We start from the raw sequence: 22072 nt of genomic DNA on the forward strand, positions 1-22072 counted from the left end.
TGACATTACTGAAACATAGCATAGCATATAACTGCATGCTAATATGTGCTTATAAATGAATAAAAATACCATCAAGGTGACTGTATAGGGCATTACTCATTCAATATGTACTGTAAACATTCCACTAAAATAACTAATTTTAGGTTTCATGGAAGAACAGGTTTAGAAACAAAGTAACAACAGAAATGTCATTTGTGGATCAACTTATCATGAAACTCTTCCCAATTTCAGTTTCGGTGGCCTTATTCTTGATAAGACTGTGAGCGATCCGAACTTTGAGGGCATGGCAGTCTTCACACCAGTCATAAACGGTGAGTAAATGTCAATCCCAGACAGCACACGCACGTCTGCATGATGTCTGTTAAAGATCGCTTCATCTGGAAAGCCTCTGCTGTGTAAAAACATCTGACAGACTGTCAGTTTTACATACACTCTAATTCATAAACATCTTAAAGACATCTTCTAAACGTCTATTTGACATCTGATAGGAAACGTCCTATAGACGTATTGCGGATAACAATCAGAACATACTCTGAATCATGCTTAATGTACATTAGGCAATACAGAGTAACAGCAAACCTGAAAAAAAGTCCAGAAACTTCATTTAAGGCCCTTTTCCCTCTTCAGCTCCTCATTACAGTAAAATTGATCACATCTCTGTCTGCATTTGGAGCTCAGTTGGTGGATTCAGGGAGACGATTGGACTGCGCTGCCAAAATAAAACCATCTCATTCCAAATCATCACATTAAATCAGAGCACTGGCTCTTTACTGGCGGCATTTTATTGCACATGAAAGAAGTCAAGTATTTTGATGGGAGTTACTAATAGACTTAAAACCCCGTTTTTTTTACGTAAAATATCACTTGTGGTGATTTTTCAACTTAAGCAATCTGGTTTAGATTTCCCCTCACTCGTTCTGTTCCTTCCCAGCTGCACATGTGCTCTACCAACATCCCATCCCTCTCGAACGATGACTTAACAGTATTTTGGAAGAAACTACACACAACCCAATGGGAATAGAGCATGTCAGTGTAGTAAAAGCGGCCTAATCCAGTAGTAGCTGTGATTGCTCAGCCAAAAACTTCTCTGACGTCTTCTCTAGTTGTTTATCTGGATCTGGCACCCTATTTTTTCCCAGCCCAATCCTGAGACAAACTGCCCTTAAAGAGGAACACAAGGTGGCTGTGATTCATGAAGACTAATTTGATACCTCAGTACCTAGTTTTATATCCATATCAAAGATTGCCCTCCTGCTGTATTATTCCCCATAGAGCGTCATTTGCCAGGTTTGCATCGAGCGAAAATGTGGAAAAGCTATGAATTGTGAACAAAATACTCAAATTTACAATGTATATTTGACAAATGTCAGTGTACATACTTCTCTAGCTGCATGCTGCGTTCCAACACTTTTCATTTGTGACTGAAATGAGGAGAATATGAGATTCGTTATGGTGTAATGATTGGAAAGCTCTCACATTCTTTCCTTCTTGAACTTTTCAGGTGTGGGGGGGAATCTGGTGGCCATCCAGGCCAGTCGGATCTCCACTTACCTTCATTTGTGGAGCGTACCTGGAGTCCTGCCCTATAAGATGAGACAGCACTGGCCCAACCCCTGTGCCACATTCTTCTCCTCAGGTGAGATCACTGCCAAACTATTTGTGCTCCTCAGATTAATTCACTCCTTCAGATGTTTGAGATAAAGTGGGTCATTAGTAGCGTTTGCTAAGTCAAGCTTCACTCTTGCTGCACAAAGCATGAACTCTGATATTTGCACTTCAGCACATTAATCATCTGCACCAGTTGTGTTTCAAACATGAGTGATATCTGAAACTTTGCTGTATTTTGAGGAGTGGTGTGCTATTTATTTTCTTAAGTGGTTAGACGATGCTTTTACAAAATTGTACATTGAAGGAGAGGTCAGAAACTAGTAAAGAACCACCTTTGAAAAAACAAAAATTGTAATTGTGGTCTTTTTAAAATAATTGAAAAATGATGATATCTTTAGCTAGTGCCATTTCTCCTCAGGTGTGAACTCGAAGTCGGCGCGGGTGCTGTTCCTCCTGGTGGTTCCAGGTCATCTGTTGTTTCTTTTCGCCATTAATATGCTCCAAGGAGGCCACACTGCCATCACACCAGCATTTATCTGCTGCTACCTGAGTGCTGCTCTGCTTCAGGTGAGCCTTAGTGCTTCAAGCTTAATTGTTTAATGTTCACACCAATAGTGCTGGCAAACGGAATTCTAAAACAAATTACAGTGGGCAGCCATTTATGTTTCGGCGCCCAGGGAGCAGTTGGGGTTCAGTGCCTTGCTCAAGGGCACCTCAGTCGTGGTATTGAAGGTGGAGAGAGAACTGTACATGCACTCCCCCCACCCACAATTCCTGCTGGCCCGAGACTCAAACTCACAACCTTTCGATTGCGGGTCAGACTCTCTAACCATTAGGCCATTAGGCAACTTCCCCTAAAATAGGTTGTGGTTTTTAAATATTTTACTTGGTTTAAAAAAAAAAAAAAAAAAGACATCTTTTATAATTTCCAAGGCTGAATTTATTTGATCAAAAATACAGTAATAATGTGAAATGTTATTCAGTTTAAAGTAATTGTTTTGTATTTTAATATATTGTAAAGTGTTATGTATTCCTGTGATGCAAAGCTTAATTTTCCGCATCACTACTCCAGTTTTCAGTGTCACATGATGCTTCAGAAATCATTCTTATATGCCAATTTGGTGCTAAAAGAACATTTTTTTTACGGTTATCAGTGCTGAAAAAAAAAAGTGCTTTGTGGTTTTTTGATAAATAGAAAGTTCATAATAACATCATTTTTAAAATGTATATTTTATATAAAAAATATTTATTTATAATTTAAATTAATGTCCTTACTGTCCCTTTTAATAATTTATATGCCTCCTTGCTGAAGTGAAGTATTATTAAAATAATAAATTATTAAACAATTAATATTGTTTAATATCTGAAGTAAGTTGTCACAATATATGTAATGTTTAATCTTGTTTTTCCTCGCAGGTCGGGATCCTCATTTATACAGCAGACCTGATTGTGCGTTTGATGTGGAGAAAAGGTCTGGACCCAGATAACTTCTCCATCCCATACCTGACTGCACTGGGAGACCTGTTGGGCACGGGTTTCCTGGCCTTGTGTTTCCGTCTGGTCATGTTAGTGGAGTAGCTCGGTTTGTAAAATGCTAGACCTCCTCTCCCCCCCCTCCCACCTCCCAGTTCACAGGACCTTTGCCACCCAGCCTGGCTGCAATGCTTTGGAGATGCGAACTTGTCTGTGGGAAGCTAAAGACAGAAAATGAGCCACATTGTTTCTGTGCTTACAGGACATGTTGAGTGGAAATATGAAATACATCGGCAGGTATGGACTTAATATCTGACAGTCTGTAATATGATTATACTCTTGGTGTGTTGTCCTGTTGCCTCAGTGATGCTGCTTTCATAAACACTAGCCACCTGATAACTGTATAACTTTAGGTGCGCCACAATTTTTTATGTGCCATGTATAGACTGAATTTGAAGTTTACAAGATTTAAAACCTTGAAGGATTCTGGGATGTTTGTTTTAGTCAAATCTTGTTTTTGAGTGTCTGATTTAGGATCGAAAGTCTCAAAATTTTAAAGGTCATTCCTTTGCTGTTATAGTAACTACATACAAAATCATAATTGCTGCTAGATATTTTTACAGGATACTATATCTCATATACAGAGGGGGTGTAACGTACCTCTCCGTTTGTAATTTTTTGCACCTGAAATATTTTTTCTCAAAATACTACACTTTGAAAAAAGACAAAATCTTATATTTATATAGTGTTCCTGTAGCTCAATTGGTAGAGCAGTGCTTGATCAAGCGTAAGGTTGGGGGTTCGATTCCCCGGGAACACATGATAGGTAAAAATTGATAGCCTGAATGCAATGTAAGTCGCTTTGTATAAAAGCATCTGCTAAATGCATTCATTTAAATTTAATTTATATAATGAATGTAATTGGTTGTTCACTTGAATGAATTGATGACAATGATATTGTTAATGTGGCAATTTTATTCAACACATTTGTAATATCTTTACTCTGAATTAGAATTAACCTTCTTTCATGATTTTTCTACAGTTTAAGTGTTGTGGTCCCTAAAACATTAAAAATAATAATAATTACATATTTGAGTTAACTGTCGTACCACAGGCAGTTTGTTTTATAAAATGTTATGTAACAAAAAATGAAAGCACACGAAATCACTGTTGGTAGATGTATTCCCTGGAAAAAACAAACAAAACAAAAACATGGAAAACAAGATAATTTACCCTTCAAAGCAAGATTCCATATTGTCTAGTGCACATTGGCATTCACAGTTTTGCAGCACATGTATGCACACAAGCTTTCAAAACAGGTGCAAACTGTTAGTTACATCACAAATGGCACTCGCGGTTGCCACACTCTCAAAAGCTCAGCTCATACAGTCAGGCATTCCCACACTCACATCTCTCATATGAATCAACCCATTCAAACAACATTCATAACTTTACATCAGAATAATGACATTATAATAGGACAAAAGCACTGGCACTCCTGTAACTTTCAAATCAAGACATGACGTTCCTCTTCAAATGATTATATATATCGCTCATTTAAATGCATTTTAAACCAAGACATATAGATGATTCTCTTTGTCCTTACAAAAACCTGAAAGATTCCAGCTCAACACTGAAATACAGCCTAACTATCAAGACAGAAAATATTTTCCAACAAAACATTTCCAGGAGCAATTTTGGAAGGTTCGTTATGCAGTGTGGCACACAAGGTACCCATTGTGCACCAGGACATGTCTACCTGTCCGCCAGATATTAGTCAGATGACTCATTCTATCCCTTTCTCTAAAGATTTCATCATGATTTCAACCATTAGTTAAGCATTAGGAAACAGTTAATTCATCATTTATAAAGCATTAATAGACATTTATAAGCAGTTTATAAATACAGATATAAATCCCGATTTAAAAGCATATCTATAATGTATTTAATAATTGTTTTTTCATACTTTATTAATGATCAATTTATCATTTCTAAATTAAGTATAGCATTATTTACACACCAGTTAGTAAGGAGTTGTCAGTGGTTCATAAGATCACTTAGAAATTGTAATTAAATTATTAATAAACTATTTAAATGTGCATTCATACATTTTTTTATTCAGACATTTAGTAATAGCTACTTATAGTGTTAATAAATGGTTTATTAACATGTATTTCTACTGTAATTCAGGTTTAATTCATGTAGTTGTTAGTTAACTATTTTTGAGAACTCATCTAAAGTGAGGACTATTTATGCCTTGTAAAGCTTTTACAACTGAGATTTAAAGGCTGTTAATATTTCAATGTTCTGTATCACTGTGTTGTGTTTGTTTCTGTTTTTTGTTTAGAAGATAACGGAGCCTTTAAATATCCTTTATAAATGCTTTACAAGGCATAGTCCTCACTTTAGATGAGCTCACGTAAATAGTTAACTGACCACTACTAAATGCTTTATAACTACCTGAATTTACTAAATTTCTTGTGATTTTATGAATCACTGGCAACTCCTAAATAACTGGTTTGTAAATAATGCTATACTTCATTGAGAAATGATAAATTGATCATGAATAAAGTATGAAATTACAGATTATAGATATGCTTTTAAATCAAGAATAAAGCATTTATATCTGTATTTATAAACTGATTATTACTGTCTATTAATGTTTATAAATTATGAATTATCTGTTTACTAATGCTTAATTAATGATTAATAGTGTGCAGTTATTATAAAGTGTTACCGGCTTTTTTGCAGACAAGACGACATACCTAAATTATCAAGGGTCATTTCAACCAAATGCTAATGAACTAAAAGAACATTTCACATAGTCGCGAAAACTAATAAGATGTAAAACTCTACTGCCAGAGATTGATTTTCTCTCACTTTAAGAGTTCTAAGGGAAAGATAATCCTCTACTAACTCAAACACATACTGGTACCTTTCTAAAAATTGTATTGCACTTCAACCCTTATTACAAATTAATAAAACGAGTGTTTCCTCCAAGAATCATGCTGATGTTTGACCTGCAATGGCAAGCGAGTAGTTTTCACCTCACCCTGCATCCATAGCTCAACAAGACCCGCACTGATGAGGGTCTACCTTTCTCCAACCACAGCTATGCACTGTTTACACAGCCCGTTGCATGCTAAATAAAGTGGAGACTTTATGAGAACGCCATTTATTTCCAGAACATCTAAACTGCCCAAGGTAGACAGCCTTGTCCAGTTTGCGACTGAAAGAGAAGTCTAAATTCATCCCTCACCTTTGACTCCCTCCAACATATTACCAGCAATCTGCTTGAACCAGTTGACCTTTAGACTTGGAAACTACCTTCATGTTGAGTTGAGTGTAAGGTTGAGGTCTGGAACTATAGGGACTTTCGCACCGCCGGAACCTTTTCATAGTACCAGAACTACTTGTGGAACTACCCACTTTGGGGCATTTTCGCACTGCCGGAATCAGGTGTGATTTTAGTACCGGACTGCCTTTTTTGAGAATCAAATTAGCTCCTACTTTTCGAAAATCAAATTAGCTCCTACTCCAGAGCAGGGTCTAACCAGTACAACTGGTACTATCCATGATGTAAGTATACATTGGTTGGCCAGACACGTTCAAAAACGCCCTCACCCGCCATGATTTAAAATGCTGTGTAAACATACTGTAAACATTGTGTCAATTTATTTCGCGAGTATGATGAACAGCTATAGATGGATGGATGCTGAAGCGCAGGCACTTGTAGCAAATGTTGTCGCTGCCAGTTGTCATTGGAGATTCTTAGTCCTCCTTTCCGTTCTTTCAATTGCTTTATGTATATGTCGACATTCCATTCCCATTATTTTGAAACCTGCAAGACACAACAAAAACACAGCTCCAATCTCAGCATATTCCATCCTCCTGTTGTTAACGTTGTTCTTTTTTGTTTTCATTGTTGAACGGCATGCATAAATGGCATCGCTGTTGACCAGCTTACGTCACGTCCTAGTACACACCATCAGTGCGAATGCAACCCTTTAAATGGTACTTGGAAATAGTTTACGCAAAATCGTCCCAGTACTTTAGAACTGTACATTTAGTTCTGGAACTAAAGTAGTGCGAAAGGCCCATATATCCAGGGAATGTTAGAAAGGAGGCTTTGAGATCAGCTTCATGGAATCGCTTCGAGATTAATGTCAAGGCTTTGCTGGTTCCAGTTCAACACCAAAATCCACAATAAATATGCTACGTAAACAATACCATAAATATAATTTTGGATGGTGAAGAAACATTCATAGCATTTGTCTGTTGATGAAGAATCCTGCTTCACTTATCAACATTCAGAAGGACAAAGGCACATACTTGGAGCTCAGTCGACATTTGCCAAAGGAATTACAGACAGTATTTTGTGAACATTTGGGATGGTATGCAACACCCCACCCAGCACTAATCTGTTCACAGTGCTGAATTTCACTTCAAAAGACCAATGGAGACGCCATATCCAAGGTGCATCCTCTACAGGTTCCCTCAGGCGATTCACTCAAATCCAGACACAAGCTAAATTTTAGTCATTGCCCGCAAGATTCACATCCATGTGTACAAGTTTTATGATCAGTTGAAACTCGCTGAACTGTTTATCTCAACTTCAAGTAAGCCGGCACAGAGTAGTTAAAAAGCAAGAAGTCCATTCTGTAAAGGTTGAAGAGTTTCTTCTGGTAAAATGGACTGATGTTGTCGAAGAACTTAGCAGTCATGTCACCCGTGGTCCTGGTGCTCTTGGACATGGCGGGAAATTTGACCTCTTCTTCAGCACCTGCTAACTTCAGGATGTAACGTGAATCTTGCACAAGAGTCTCATACTTGCCCACCACATCGTAATGGATCAGGCAAGGGTGGCAAAGTGAATGAACCCTTTCCCAGTGCTCATTAAACGGTTCCTCTTTCTGAGTCTGGGGGTCCACTAAATAATACACAAACTCCTCAAAGGAGACGTCGTTGCCTTTTTCCAGTGCTTCAGCCTGGGGGTCCGCACGATGCCTCTGGATGATTTTGGTCCCGTAGCGTTTATGGAATGCCGTGTTGTAGCTACGGGTAAACTTGTTGCGATATGCAGAGACAAGTCTTTCGAAGGGTTCACGCACAAAGACAAACTTCAGATATGTGCGTAGCCGCTGGTTGATCTCGGCTGTGGAGTACTCCGAGAGTGAACGCAGGTTGCCCACTATGTGAGCCTCGTTTGCTGGAATAGCAAGTGGTTCGCGATAGTGCCCATCTCCTGTTAGCACCATCAACACACGTTTCCAGTTTGTACATGCCACTTTGGGGACATAGCAATACAGTAACTTGTGTTTATCATCCACTATGAGGTGGCGGAGGTCCTCCGGGCTGAGTACGCGTCTTTTGTGGGTGTGGGTGCGACAGGTTTCCTCCAGGAGTTCCCTTCGACCCTGCAGAGTGGCCTGCACTGCAGACTGTTCCAGCTGGATGACAGAAGGGAATGGTATAAGAGGAAATGGAATTGGAAAAAAGTCACCATTTGTGTTCCACGAAAGAAAAAAAGTCACATGAGTTCAGAACGGAATAAAATTTTTGGGTGAACTATTGCTTTAAAAATATTTTCTTCTGAAACTGAATTTCCAGATTTCTTATCAGTGCACCACGACAGGTTCCACTACAAGTTTTTGCGTGATTTTATATGATATGACAGTTGTTGTTTGAGGGAAGTTCTTGTGAAACAATGAGGCACATAGCGGTAAAAGGAGGGTATCATTTTTGCCTGGGGGATGATTCACAGATGTGTTTAATAATGGCAATATAATAGGATTTGATAAGCTGGTAGTGTTCCAACAAGAAGGATCTTATCTAAACGTTCCACTGAGAACTTTAAAGGGATAGTTCACCCAAAAATGAAGTCTGCCATAATTTACGTCATGTCATTCCAAACCAGTACAACTTACTTTTGTCAGTATAACATAAGAGCAGACGTTTAGCAGAACATTCTGGCAGTTTGCTTCCACTACACAGTGAACAGTGTCTGTAAATCTCAAAGGCTATGGTATGGCTTAAAAAATTTATATGGTGCACAAGTCACATGGATTAATCTTCTTATATTATGTTTGCCAATTTTGAAATTTGACAGACCCAACTATCTTTTACTTGAATTATTTTAAAAAAGCAGCCAGCATTTTCTTCTTTTCAGTAGAAGAAAGTCGGTCTTAAAAATTTGGGAAAATGTGAGCAAACAAAAGCATTTTAATATGAATTAAATAAAGAATTTTCACCATTTAGTGCAGCGCACACCCTGGCATAGCAGTGATGCATATAATTTCATTTTGTCAGATGGTTAGCATGTGTTTTAATAAGATGGTGATTGTGTAAAAATAAGGTGTTGAGGGTGAATGAATTGAGCCCCAACAGGAATGTGAGGTTGTTATTTTAGTAATTCATCCTCCACTGCTGTTAAAATCTGTCCCTTCAACACCGGGGCCCAAAGAATTCACTCTGTCCTCTGTTAATCCATATAATTTATACTTCAAAATTGCTTGCAAATGTATCATCAAGTACACGTTGTCTTATTTAAACATTTCGTAACGTATTTTAGAACCGTTAATCAACAACATCTTTAATGATTTCATTGCTGAAATACATACCTGTTCATTTTCTTGTAGTGACTGCAAAGGGCTTCTTCCCGATTTAACTGAAGAACTGTTCCAGCCTGAAAACTGTTCAGAAGCTACAAGCACACAACAAATGCAAAAATATGAGAAATGGCAACAAAAAACTAAAATAATGGCTCCAAAAGCAAAACATTCAGACATCCGTTAAAACATTTAATTGCTTTTTAGGCAACAGAAAATATTGCTATTAAATATGGTCATTGTAGGTTTTAAAAATCTTCAGTGTATATCTTGCACTGCTATTGAAAATTACTGATACATCAAATTGGGGCTAGTTATCTATGCTAAATATCTTTTTAATAATATAACGAGTGCATTAGCTTATATTAAAGGAACTTATATTGACCAGAATATGACTCTGAGGTGGGGTCTTTTGATGTGGGCAAGAAAGAAACTAGAACCTAGAAACCACATAGCAATATGCTAAAAACCACTGTGAACTCCTTAGCCACCACATAGCAATGCCTTGACAACCACTCACAACATCCCAGCACTGTGACTGCAAGTTTTGTATGTTCAAGCATCACTCAAATTTTCCTCAGAAGAAAGAGCTTCTTTGTGGTTAAGGGACTTGTGTGATCTTGTGTGGAGAGAGCAGATATCAAAGCACTTTGTCTGAATGGTCATGTTATTAAACTGTAAAAGATTAAAGCAGTTCATTTTCAGCATTTTGGGACCAAACAGTTACTGCATTCTCTGACTCCTGCTCCTATAGCTGATAGGCCATAAAATTCCTCCTTCACATTTGTATTCTCTATAGGAACAGTCTGTTCTCTTCAGTCCAAGCCACTTCCCCCCTTACTCCCCTTCCCACCCACTCACACACACAAACTCACGCGCACACACACACTCCTTCAGTCTGCTTTGGGGCCCTGGCTGCTAACATAAGTGATTGGTTTTGCACATGTGCCAGCAAAGTCAAAGGGATACTTTAAATACTCAGAGAGCATAAGCTAGCAAGTCTGGACACTGAGAAAGTGGAGGAGTAAGCATTCATGGCAAAATGAGAAAAGGCACTTTCTATTAATAACTTTTTAAAAGTTAAATATAAAAAAAAGGACATTTTTCAGTTAATGGTCTATGAAAGACTTAACCCTCAAAAGATGCTGATCATCATTATCCAGACAAACTTAAAACATTGAAACTTTTGGGGAACTTATCCTTTATAATTTTCTATCAATAAACATAAAATAAATATGATAATTAAATGTTCAAATTATACTTAATTTGGTAAAATACGGTCACGTGGGACTGATTAACAATGTATATTTATCAAAAATATCTAATGTTAAAAAAGCTTAAAAAGAATTAGTGGTACACCAATTTGAACCTTTTGTGGAAATTGTCAGAAGACATACAGTACTAGAAAAACATGGATTATATGAGGATCAGATGGAAAATGGAAGAAAAGAAGAACATGATATAACATGGAAGGGGCAGAAAGAAGGAAAAGTGGAGGGGGTTGAGTACATATACAGACCAAAATGTGTGCTATGCGAGCAGGCGCTGATGGCTTTCCCAGCCTTTATATACAGTCATCATTCAACCGAACAAATGGAAAAATTCAATTAATACAAAACTGCAAATAAGCCGACAGTGAAAATCAAGTCTAAATGTGCCTTTTTATTTGGGGGCTTTTTGACTTGTATTACAATTACAGTAAAGAGTGACAGTGCAACATTTTCAAGTGAAATGCTGAAAATTTACCAATAGTCTTGTTTATAATGGGAGCGATCTGATTTTGCACAAGTCTTTACTAAGTTTTCAAAATCAAACAGAGAGTGAAAAGGTGAGTACTCCAAACAACTAGTAGAATCTTAGTTCACTTAGTTCATGAAGATGTTGCTTGGTAACCTTCTGGGAGCATCTAGTCACAAAACGTAATTAATATTCATGATTGTTTAATTAGCCAGATGATTTACGCCCCCTCAACAATGTCTGCCTTTCAGCCAATACATTAGACCTGTTCAGTGAATAAAAAAAATATTAGCATAAAGGTTTGAGTTGTGCTGTTCATACACATTTCAAATACTTTAAATGTGAAATATCTGAAGTAAAATTTTAAAATGCTCCTATCTGCTCCAAAATCTTATGACTCACTGAAGTTGGTTACCTCTCAACAGATAATGGTAGTTGTGAGGTAACCAATGGTAGAATGGTAGTGTGCAAAGTCATCAATAGAACTATTTAATGTTACACAATGCCATAATTCGATGTCTATTCCAAGCATATCAGAGCTGCCATCGCAAAATTATGTCTTTTCACTTTATACTCATATAATCAACAGATGAGAATATTTTATAAAGGAAGTCTGAAAGTACGTGCAAGAGGCTGTTAGATTCACAACCACAGAATGACTTGCAAGCTAACTTCCTCTTGTGACTTTATTTTTATTTTTCAAAGTGACACAGTAATCTATAGAGAATTGCTAGAAGAAAAATACAAAATTGAAGTTAAATGATGACGAGACATAACATAGTATCACCCCAAAGAAATACTTAATTTGGCTTGAAATGCTAAACAATACTTGACTTGACTAAATGAGTTTTCCAAACAATCCTAAGCTACGAAGTAGGAAAAAAAAAACACTAAATGGCTTCCAAAGGTAGGCAACAATGAGGTCTCTTTTTTAAAATCTTGTAAGTATGCAATATGAGTGAGGTTCCACAAATCAACCAAGGCCAGGCGGCAACAACAAACGTTGTTTGCTGGAATGCTACACAGGCTTGTGGCCAATAATGTTGTTTTGTGAAGGTTTATAGAGGGGAATACACAAATCAGCAGGCTTTTATCAAAAGTTCACAAGGTATTGGGCAGGAAGCCCTCCTGCGGCACTGCAACTGCACGCTTACTGATCGAATTCTGCTTGGCCTCGTGCGGAGAGAGTTTTTTATGTTCTGTGCGGTAAAATTTGAGTTTTTGCTTTACTCCTGAAATCAACTGATTTATCTTCTCAATAGTCTTCACAGCTGGTGTTCTCGCTCCTATAGTCTAAATATAATTAGACTGTGGTACATGGAAACACATTCAAATGACTTTGAGGGTCATGTTTCTCTGTTTAAAACAACAGTGGAAACATAAGTGCTCATGCCTCATGGTGATGTCAGGAAGCATTATGTATGTGTCATGAAACCCATCAGAATTAGAAGTGAAACCAGTCTGATGTTGAAATGAGAACATTTCACAAGCTGTTATTATTCATGTAAAATGTGCATTAAACCATCTGCCATGTGTCTGTTTGACTCATGTTTCCAAGAAAACACTACATCAAAAATAATTTTCAGTAGTACGATGAAAATTATTATTACAATGTATCGCAGAAAAGAATAAAACTGACTTACTGTAATTTCAGTTTTTTGCCTTGTTTTTCTCTCTACTATCTTGCTATAGAGTTGATCAGTGTACCTTGTACCTTGTAGGGCACAAGTACTTGGTGTTTTGTGTACAATATTGGAGCTCAACACTAACCATATTTACATGACCATTCAAAAAGATTGACGTAATAAAGATATATATATATATATATATTTTTTTTTTTAAGAAGTAAATTAGGATCACCAAGGTTATATTTATTTGATCAAAAAGACAGTAATTACAGTAATACTGTAAAAAAATTTTTGCAATTTAAATAAAAATGTTATATATTTATGTATTTATTTATTTTTCCTGACAATACAGACTTTTCAGCAGCCATTGTCCCAGTCTTCAGCGTCACATGATCCATCAGAAATCCTAATATTATGATGATTTGGAGCTCAATAAACATTACTTATTATTATCAGTGTTGAAAAGAGTTGTGCTGCTTTACATTTTTGTGTAAGTATTTTAATGATGGTGGTCAAACCTTGAATGTTCAGTTATGGTGGATATTCTGTATAAGCATCCCATAATTCTGGGAGCTGCAAAATGGAGGCAGTTATGATTGGTTAAGCTATAAAAGACACATTTTTAAAACAAGAATGAACTTGACTGAGAATTACTGATTTGATCAAATAAGTTTTCAAAATTACTAAAATGCTTAGCTTGAAATTCTAATGAATACCTACAGAGACCCGTTTCTGTAAAAATGAGTCTTACTTATCATAAAGCGTTCTTAGGGAAGAAGGGAACAGTTTTCGAACTAAAGCAATAATTTTCCTTTCTGCCCCAAGTACACTAGAGGAAGTAGAACTCCAATGGGTGCCTTAATATGCCATAAAGCAGAATCCATTACCGAGTGAGGAATGTGCTTAATCAGAGATTTGGATAGAGTTATGTCCACTCATAGTGGCTCAGGGCGTCTTACTGTACAGTATTCCATTCATAGCACGAGCTTTACTCTCAAAACTATAGATGAAATTGAGAAGAGAGAAAGAGATGCAAATAGTATGAAAAGTTGATGAAAGACTGTGCTTCTCTCTTTCTCCTTAGAGCCTCAATGTGAGGGTGTCACTCTATCATAGAGCTGTGACTGTTCAACCCAAATCCCCAAATTCCATTTTAGGCTGGAAATTTCCCCTTATTTATTAAAAGGATGCAGTCTTTTTCTCCTTCCCAGGCCTGAAGAGTGAACAAATTATGAAAACAAAAGAGAAGACACAACAACCTTGTGACCCTCAAGCTGTTCTACATCTGCCTTCTATCCAAAGGAGGGCCAGTGTTTGGCAATCAAACAGTCTGTTCATGTCACTTGCGTGATTTGTTTATTCGATCCAAATCTCTGACGGCTTAAAATCTGTCTCCAGTCTCAGCTGTCCGAAAGGAAGAGCGAAGGATCAGGAGGGTTGGCGGGACCAGACCAATGCCCCGGCAGCATGTTAAATCAAAAGCATCTTGTGCGCAGTTCCTCATACAATATAAAACAGGTCTATTGGGAAACTTGGCACTGTAGGGCAGAACGACTCCCAGAATTATGTCATTTTATGGGTAATGGAATGCTTAGACAAACCAGCAATGGCTGATGACGCTATACTAAACACATGTGCCTGAAGGATACTGTCAGAAAGTGGTTTTTAAACTGCTGTTTGTTTATCTGTTTAAGAGAGCATCAAAACCCATGCTTTGGAAAGAGGATCAAACATTAAAGGGACAGTTCAATGAAAAAAAATCTAACTTCTGTCATCATTTACTCACCCTTACATAAGTGCAAACCTTTATGACTTTCTTCTTTAGAACACAAAAGTTATTTTTTAAAAGCGTCCTTTCGCCCATAAGCTAGATGGGTCCAAAACAAACATAGATAAAAAAATCAATCCTTCTTTTTGTGTTATAGTGGAAGAAACAAAGTCATACAGGTTTAGAAACAACATGAAGTTCAGTAAGAGACAATAGTTTTGGTTGAACTATCCCTTCAAATTGTTTGTTAAATGTAGGTTTTCAATCTAAAGTCTTGGACTGTCCCAACCTGTGGCTTATTTTAAAATCGATAAGGCTCAATCACTCCAGTTTACTCCAACTAGAGCATAAAATGTTTAAAAGACGCGTAAACAACTTAGGAAACAATTACTGGAGAAAGTACAAATCCAAAATCTAATTTGACCTTCAATCACTTCATAATGTGACTCAATTTTCAAAGATCAAAGAGAGTTTCACTTCTAGGCCTCTGGATTAATGGACTTCATAAGCTTTTCGAACAGGCCCATGTATGATAATTTGAGGTTTGCTTGATGGTAAAGAATTAGGTCATGTTTTACAGCCATGTGGTGTAAATGTTTTTTTGTTTTGTTTTTTATATCCATGAAGAAACTAGCCCTACATAATAAATCAACTAGCTGGACAACTAAATTGGATTACTTGACCTATCTTATAGCTGCAATAAACAATTGTGACAGTCAACATCAAGAATAACTACTTTAGTTTATTTTAAGCAGTTTTACCAGAGCGAGCTGTAAGGGAGCGGAGTAAAATGCTTGACTGAGATTAATCAGGCTGTGTCAAACTAAACAAGCAAAAAGAAGTGTGACTTGCAGCAAATTCAGCAACACTGCCTCTTTAAACACAAACAGCAGTTAAGTGATGGTGGTCAGATAAGCAATGAAACTGCTGCACACAGCAGACACAGCCTTTATCAGAGGAGAACATGAAGTTGACATCATCTCAGTTTCAAATTGCCCACAGTGCGTGTGATGGAGCCAATGTCAAAGAAATGACCCCCACCCCCTGTGTTCTGACTCAAAGTCAATTACTGCACAAAAAGGGAAGCAGCTCCATATGTTTGGCCATAAACATTCATGAGTTGAACCTCACCATTTGCCTTTTGGCTGGACAAGTTTTCTTGATGTTGTTCTTGATGACGTATCAGCAGAAGAATAAGGGGAAATTCAATATTCAGTAATTAAACAGAATAAATGGCCAACACATGAGGTCGGTTACCACACATGACACATGAGTGGTTCTGTGAAGTATAATTACATAAATACAAAAGCCATTTTAAAGTAATTACTGATAGCTGCTGCAAGTATTAGGCCAAGACACCTAGAAAGCACTACTTTTAAGATCACTTGTATCAGCTCTTTTTATTGGAACCACTTTTTAGAAGCAAAGAGGACAGTGGTATAGAGCATAGCCAAACTTCCTGTGAAGTGTGACCATGTGACCATTGAAGGGGTGTGGCTCAGCAAACAACTGTCCATGAGCCAAACAAGAAAAGCTTTAAGCAAATAATGCACAGTATGAAAATGTGAGCCTAGAATGAGTTTAAGCACATTCAAGCCTATATAAAAGCTTCCCAGTTTTGAATGATTCACCTTGATACATCAACATTAAAATGAGATTAACGGAATGAAAATTCTGTCATCATTTACTCACACTCTAGTTGTTCCAAACCTGTATGAGTTTCTTTCTTCTGTTGAACACAAAGAAGATATTTTGAAGAATGTTAGTAACCAAATAGCTGACAGTAGCCATTGACTTCTATACTAAACAAAATACTATGGAAGTCAATGGCTACCCACATTCTTCAAAATATCTCATTTCTTGTTCAACAGAGGAAAGAAACAAACAGGTTTGGAGCAAGTGAAGGGTAAAGAGGTCCACCAAAAGAAGCGCCTTCAAAAATGCAGGTGTGATCTACAAACACCTGTTAAGGAGAGACAGTGAAATATTACACAATGTTATTTTGCCATAGACAATCTATTTGCTCCAGGCAGAAAGATTTTCCAGGGTCAGATTCTGAACTATCCTTGAGCAGCATGGACCATAAAGCTGCCTTACTCCATACTAACAAGCCTGGGCAAGAATGGTTCAATAGGGCCAAATCTAGTAAGGGGAAGTGGATCATTAATTTAATTGAAGAAAAAAAAAACAACTTTCTTCATCAACACCAGCTTTGCAATCTTGGCAGTATAATAACATTTTTACCAAAATACTCTGAACTTGGCTCTAGTCTAACTCTCCTGGGCGAAGAGAAAAAAATGAAGTTTTGTTTACAACACAAAATAACAAGAATATAAATTAGCTATGACTACAAGATTATCTCTATTTGTTCAAAGACTCTTATCTATAATTCACAGGAAACTAAGCACCATCTACATATCTTTTGTGGTTACATACTGTACTTCACTGCCCCATGCTGTTTTTGATCATTTCCAGGTGATTTTCATAAATTACTGTCACAGCAGAGGTTTAGCTCCATAAACTGTCATGAACCTAAGTAATCTCTGGTTGAAAAATCTGACATGGTCACATGAAGCCTTTCCCAAAACTCTGGAGAAAGTCAAAGCCACTGACCTTTAATTCCCCCTTCTTCTCAAATCTCACACTATCCTTCTTCAAGGTGATCTGTTCTTCTCTGAAGCATCAGGGTAAGGTTTAAAAGGTTTCAGAATGCCCTAGAGTGTCCCAGTGGGGGCTTTCCAAACATTCCGGATTTTCTCTCTGTCTGCTTTGTTTCAGCGGGTTTCAACAGCCGTTTTTTGTTCGCTGTTCTAAACTGGCTAAAGTCTAAATGTGTGCACTCTAAAGTCTGATGTCCTTTTTAATAAGTCAGAGGAACTGCTTTTTTGTGGCATGCTTGTCTATGTTATCTAAGCATTATTTACTTAAGCTTGTCAATTGGAAGTGAAGACAATGCGCTAAATCTTTCCCAGTGAGCAACTGATGTTGAAAAGATGTCAGTTTGACGTCAAAAAAAAATAACAAAAAACAGGTCAAATATGCAAATCAAACTGACTTTAAACACTTGACATGACACTGATTTTATGTAAAATGAACGTCAAACATATTGGCTTAAATCTACATTATTAAACCAGTTTCAGTGTGGGATTAACTTCCTTTTTTCACCCAATTACCACCGGAAGAAATTTCTGTCCAAACTGAATTTAAAATGATCTTACAGCATCTTGAGTTTTGACATCAAAAAAGGCAGTCATTGCTTAAGGTCTTGTCAACACCTGGTTTTAAGATGCTTTTCATTGAGATCACAAGTGGACACGTTTAAATACAGGTGTAAATGGGTTATAAAATAAAACATTTTCCGCCACTTCTAGAGGAAGTCGAAAAAGCAGTCAACCTTTTGTAGTGTAGACCTAACATGTGAGCATTATGGGATGTGTTTTGAGAAAGCAAACCAAAACAATTGATTCCAACTAAGCTATGTTGTGCCACACAAAGATTACGATTGAAATTGTAGTTACCGTGTCCTTTCCATTCACTTCCATTTCCTGCTAGCATGTAAACAGCATAATAGCTTTGGTCATTCAATCATATTCATGCTCTGCACACAAGTATGCCAGAATAAGATGGAAAAAAATAAGAGGAAATCCGAACACATGTGGCCACAGGAAATGCATTTAAAGTGCATGTAAAGACCAGGTGTAATCGTTGATGTGTCTCAGCTCATAATGTGATCATATCACTGAAAACACTGTGTACATCTTAATAGTTCTCGCATAGTAAGAAGTCATTTTAAGTCTTTTGACAGGGGTTTTAACAGTAATTCTGGTGGATTTGGAAGACAAAAATGGGAGAAAGGGTGAAAATGCAACTCCAAATGTCACTAACTTATAACTGTGAAAGTGAACAGTAGGGCCTGCAAAAAAAAAAAAAAAGAAAAAGAAAAAAAGAAGCTTAGTTTAGAGTAGAACGACCTGTTTGGAGTTCAAACCAGCAACATTTTCGATATCATCCAAGATTTTAAACCAACAGACCACTTAATGCAAAGTGACATTTAGTAACTTTAACAGGCCAAAGCAAAATAACAATGCTGTTCCTTGATGGCACTGATCCCAGACATTTAGGATGTCCGGACCAGGGAGGACAAGTCAGAATGCACTTGCATCATCATTGCCCACAGTTAACGTTTAAAAAGATGAATGTCATCAATCCAAGAACGAATATAGTATGTGGTCATGGTCTGTTACAAAAAGTCTGATTTGTAATCTAGATTTGGCTGATGAAACTTATCTAACTTCCTTTTTCTACTGAATGAAAAAGAAGAAGAGCTGTACACCAATACGTTTACCACTGAATAATGCAGAAATCATTGTACAATACTCAAAAAAAAAAAAAAAAAAAACCGCTACAACATATGAATCATGTGATTACTTGCTATACTAAGATTTTAATTGTAATTAATGTGTCCAGTTCATCCGTCGACTGAAGCCAAAACTCAGCAGAAGTTGTTTTGAACATAAACACATTCAGCATTTACCCTGAACAATAAAAAATAATGTCTCAGTTAAAAACAAATATGCATATTGAAATTAAATTCTGAAAACCATATCTGTTAGCCTATGTGTTGACAAAACTGTTGTACGATTTAATGAGTCAAACTATTGACATCTAATCATATGAATCGAACATGTCAGACTGGAAAGGCTTGTCGGAGTCATTCGAGAACCAGTTTGCGAACAAACTGTTCACACCGGTTTTGTGACCCAATTCTTTCGAAGGATCCAATTTAAAAGAACAAATCCTTAATGAACCAGACATCGCTAGTTTATTATCAAGACTCACCTGATCTTGAGATGTTCTGGAAGTATAATATAAGAATGAAAAACGAGCCGACGCATGTCGCCAGAAACATCCGACCCACTTTGGGCTTTATCATTCTGATACTCCTCCAAAGGACGATGCCCGACTCTCGCCCGGCGACAGAGGTCCGATAAGGGCTGTTTGTCACCGAAGAACAATCCTAAAAGCGTCTGTCCAACGGGCTCCTCATTTTAAAAAGAAACCCAAAAACAACTCGGTGGAAACAGATTCCGTTACACGCTTTACCAAAGCAGCCCGCGTGTCTACCCGAGAACAGACCGCTCTACAGTTGGGTGTTACACGAACCATTCACCTAAAAAAAACCGAACAGGTCCAGCTGTGTTTCAGCGAGCCTTCGCTTTCCGAGCGGGTCGCGTCAATTATGCAAAAATTCCATTGACAATCTATATGCCTTCGCTACGTCACATGTTGCTCTTGTCTGTTTGAACTCAACTTGCCCGAAAATATGGAGGGCATTGTATCAAAGTTTCGTGCATGACGTCACGCCCCACTAGCATCGAGCTGAGTGCCCAGGGGGGCCTGGATGTGACGCAACAACTGGAACCCCTCTAGCGTGCGAACGTAAAACTCGTAAAAAAAAGTGTTTTTGTGACGTTTCTGAATGAAAGTATACACATGAATAATTTACTTTAATATCTTTAAAGATATAGCTATTATATTAGCCTGTTTCTATATCATTATTTTTAAGATTTCAGACTTTTCCGTCTGATAAATCACACACACTTTTATAAGCGTGCCTAATTCTAAATTACTAGGCTATACATTAAGTGTCAAAATATACATTTTTGTCATAATAATGTATGTTTAGTGACATCTGGTGGAAAATACAGGAACATTCTAACTGACTGTTTCCTCTCTAATCCAGGGGTCTTCAAACTTCAAGAGCTAGCTAGGTCTATATATGGTGAGTCTGAATTCTCTTTGAGGTTTGGTGAATTGACCTTGCATAACCTAAGCACAGCTCACGATACTGAAAACTTGTCAGGCAGCATAGAAGTGTTTCTATGATTTTATCACTGACATCCAGCCACACCTTCTGTCCACCTCAAGCAAGCATGCATGCATATATAATTTACTTTTGAGCACACAGATAGTGAATGCAGAAATGCTAGTGTTTCAGGTTGCTACAGTTTACCTATATTAGGTTTTAAACAATGGAGGTCAGTGATAGTGATAAACCTTCAGGTCAGAGTCAAAGTCCATAAACAACTGGTCAGGTTCATGTTAATTCAGAGTCAAAATGACCCAGAAGAAATGGGGTTTTACTATTTATATACATGCAAAATATAATATATTATAATAACCATAATTACAGTAGCAAGTAATAAAAGACGTACATTTACAAATCATAAAAATGTTTGATATGTGGCCGTATCTTTCCAGTCAGGATGGTCAGCGCTGTGGGACTGAGTAATCCAGTTCATGGGCCAAGTTTGATGATACTTTGTGGGTTTGCTTATTTAAACATACACACTTTATGTACTGTCCATTTATGCACTTGGCAGATGCTTTTTATGTTTTCCACTGTCGCCTTTGGCTTGCTTAGTTGGGGACGCTTGGCTTTTGAATTAGAGGGCCAGAGGAAGTGTCCTCATAAACCACCTACATTGTAATATGCCATTCCCATGTCATTATATAAATTTGTGTCCTCATAAACCACCCAAACTGATGCACGCGCACAAAATTGATGCTTAAAGTAGTACATTCTTTTAAAATTACTTATGGGAATAACATAATTTAATAAAATATTTGAGTGCGTAATGTAATTGCATTTCCCTCCCCCCCAATATATTTTCAGTTAAATGAAAATGTATTATTTACATTAAAATTTATTTATATTAAGTGTTCTTTATTTTTATATGCGTTTTATTACTTATGCTTTCTCTGAAATATGATTAAAGGGTGCTTTCAAAGTTGTCGACAAGCATTTATAGTAAACAAAAATATACTTTAATGTCATTACTTTTGAAATTTAGGTTTTAAAATGTTATTGAAATGTATCAATTGACTATGAAAGTCGCAATTTGTCATATTTAAAATGTATTTACTTTAAATGTAGCATTAAATAACAAGTACTTAAGATACCCTTTAATATGTAAGTCAACGCATTAAAATGTATTTTTAATTCACAAAATATTCAAAAATGACTTAAAATGACAAATTAGATTTGACCTCATAAGAAATCCCTAATTTGTTTTTGTTTAAAGTACACTTTTTTTTTTTACAATATCTGCAACTTTCTTTTTCTTTTTTTGACATTTCAATGAATTATCGTACACAAAATACTTCATGCAACTTTAACACTTAAAAATGTCAATAAAATAAATGTGATTAATTTTTTTTTAAAGTCAAGTCATATCTTTGAAGATTTC

At 36.9% G+C, this 22072-nt stretch overlaps 2 protein-coding genes across 5 annotated transcripts in view; one reads left to right on the forward strand and one right to left on the reverse strand.

The window, feature by feature from the left end:
• Positions 1-3488, forward strand: part of LOC127944523 (solute carrier family 41 member 3-like) — a 48999-nt gene extending 45511 nt beyond the window's left edge. For all 4 annotated transcript variants that reach the window (XM_052540519.1, XM_052540521.1, XM_052540520.1 and 1 more), the window contains 4 exons: positions 232-311; positions 1502-1636; positions 2027-2175; positions 3025-3488. In XM_052540519.1, the coding sequence (XP_052396479.1) occupies positions 232-311; positions 1502-1636; positions 2027-2175; positions 3025-3186 (526 nt within the window). In that variant the 3' untranslated portion in view covers positions 3187-3488. The remainder of the gene's footprint in view (positions 1-231; positions 312-1501; positions 1637-2026; positions 2176-3024) is intronic.
• Positions 3489-4036: 548 nt separating this feature from the next.
• On the reverse strand, positions 4037-20209 carry LOC127944525 (carbohydrate sulfotransferase 11). Its single transcript, XM_052540523.1, has 3 exons — positions 19662-20209; positions 9702-9784; positions 4037-8531 (listed from the first exon to the last, which is right to left on the reverse strand). The coding sequence occupies exons 1-3, from the start codon at positions 19753-19755 to the stop codon at positions 7686-7688; spliced, it is 1023 nt and encodes a 340-aa protein (XP_052396483.1). The 5' UTR covers positions 19756-20209; the 3' UTR covers positions 4037-7685.
• Between the last annotated feature and the right edge of the window lie 1863 nt (positions 20210-22072).

Source organism: Carassius gibelio, chromosome A23 (genome assembly GCF_023724105.1).
Source record: "Carassius gibelio isolate Cgi1373 ecotype wild population from Czech Republic chromosome A23, carGib1.2-hapl.c, whole genome shotgun sequence".
Classification (NCBI taxonomy): Eukaryota; Metazoa; Chordata; class Actinopteri; order Cypriniformes; family Cyprinidae; genus Carassius; species Carassius gibelio.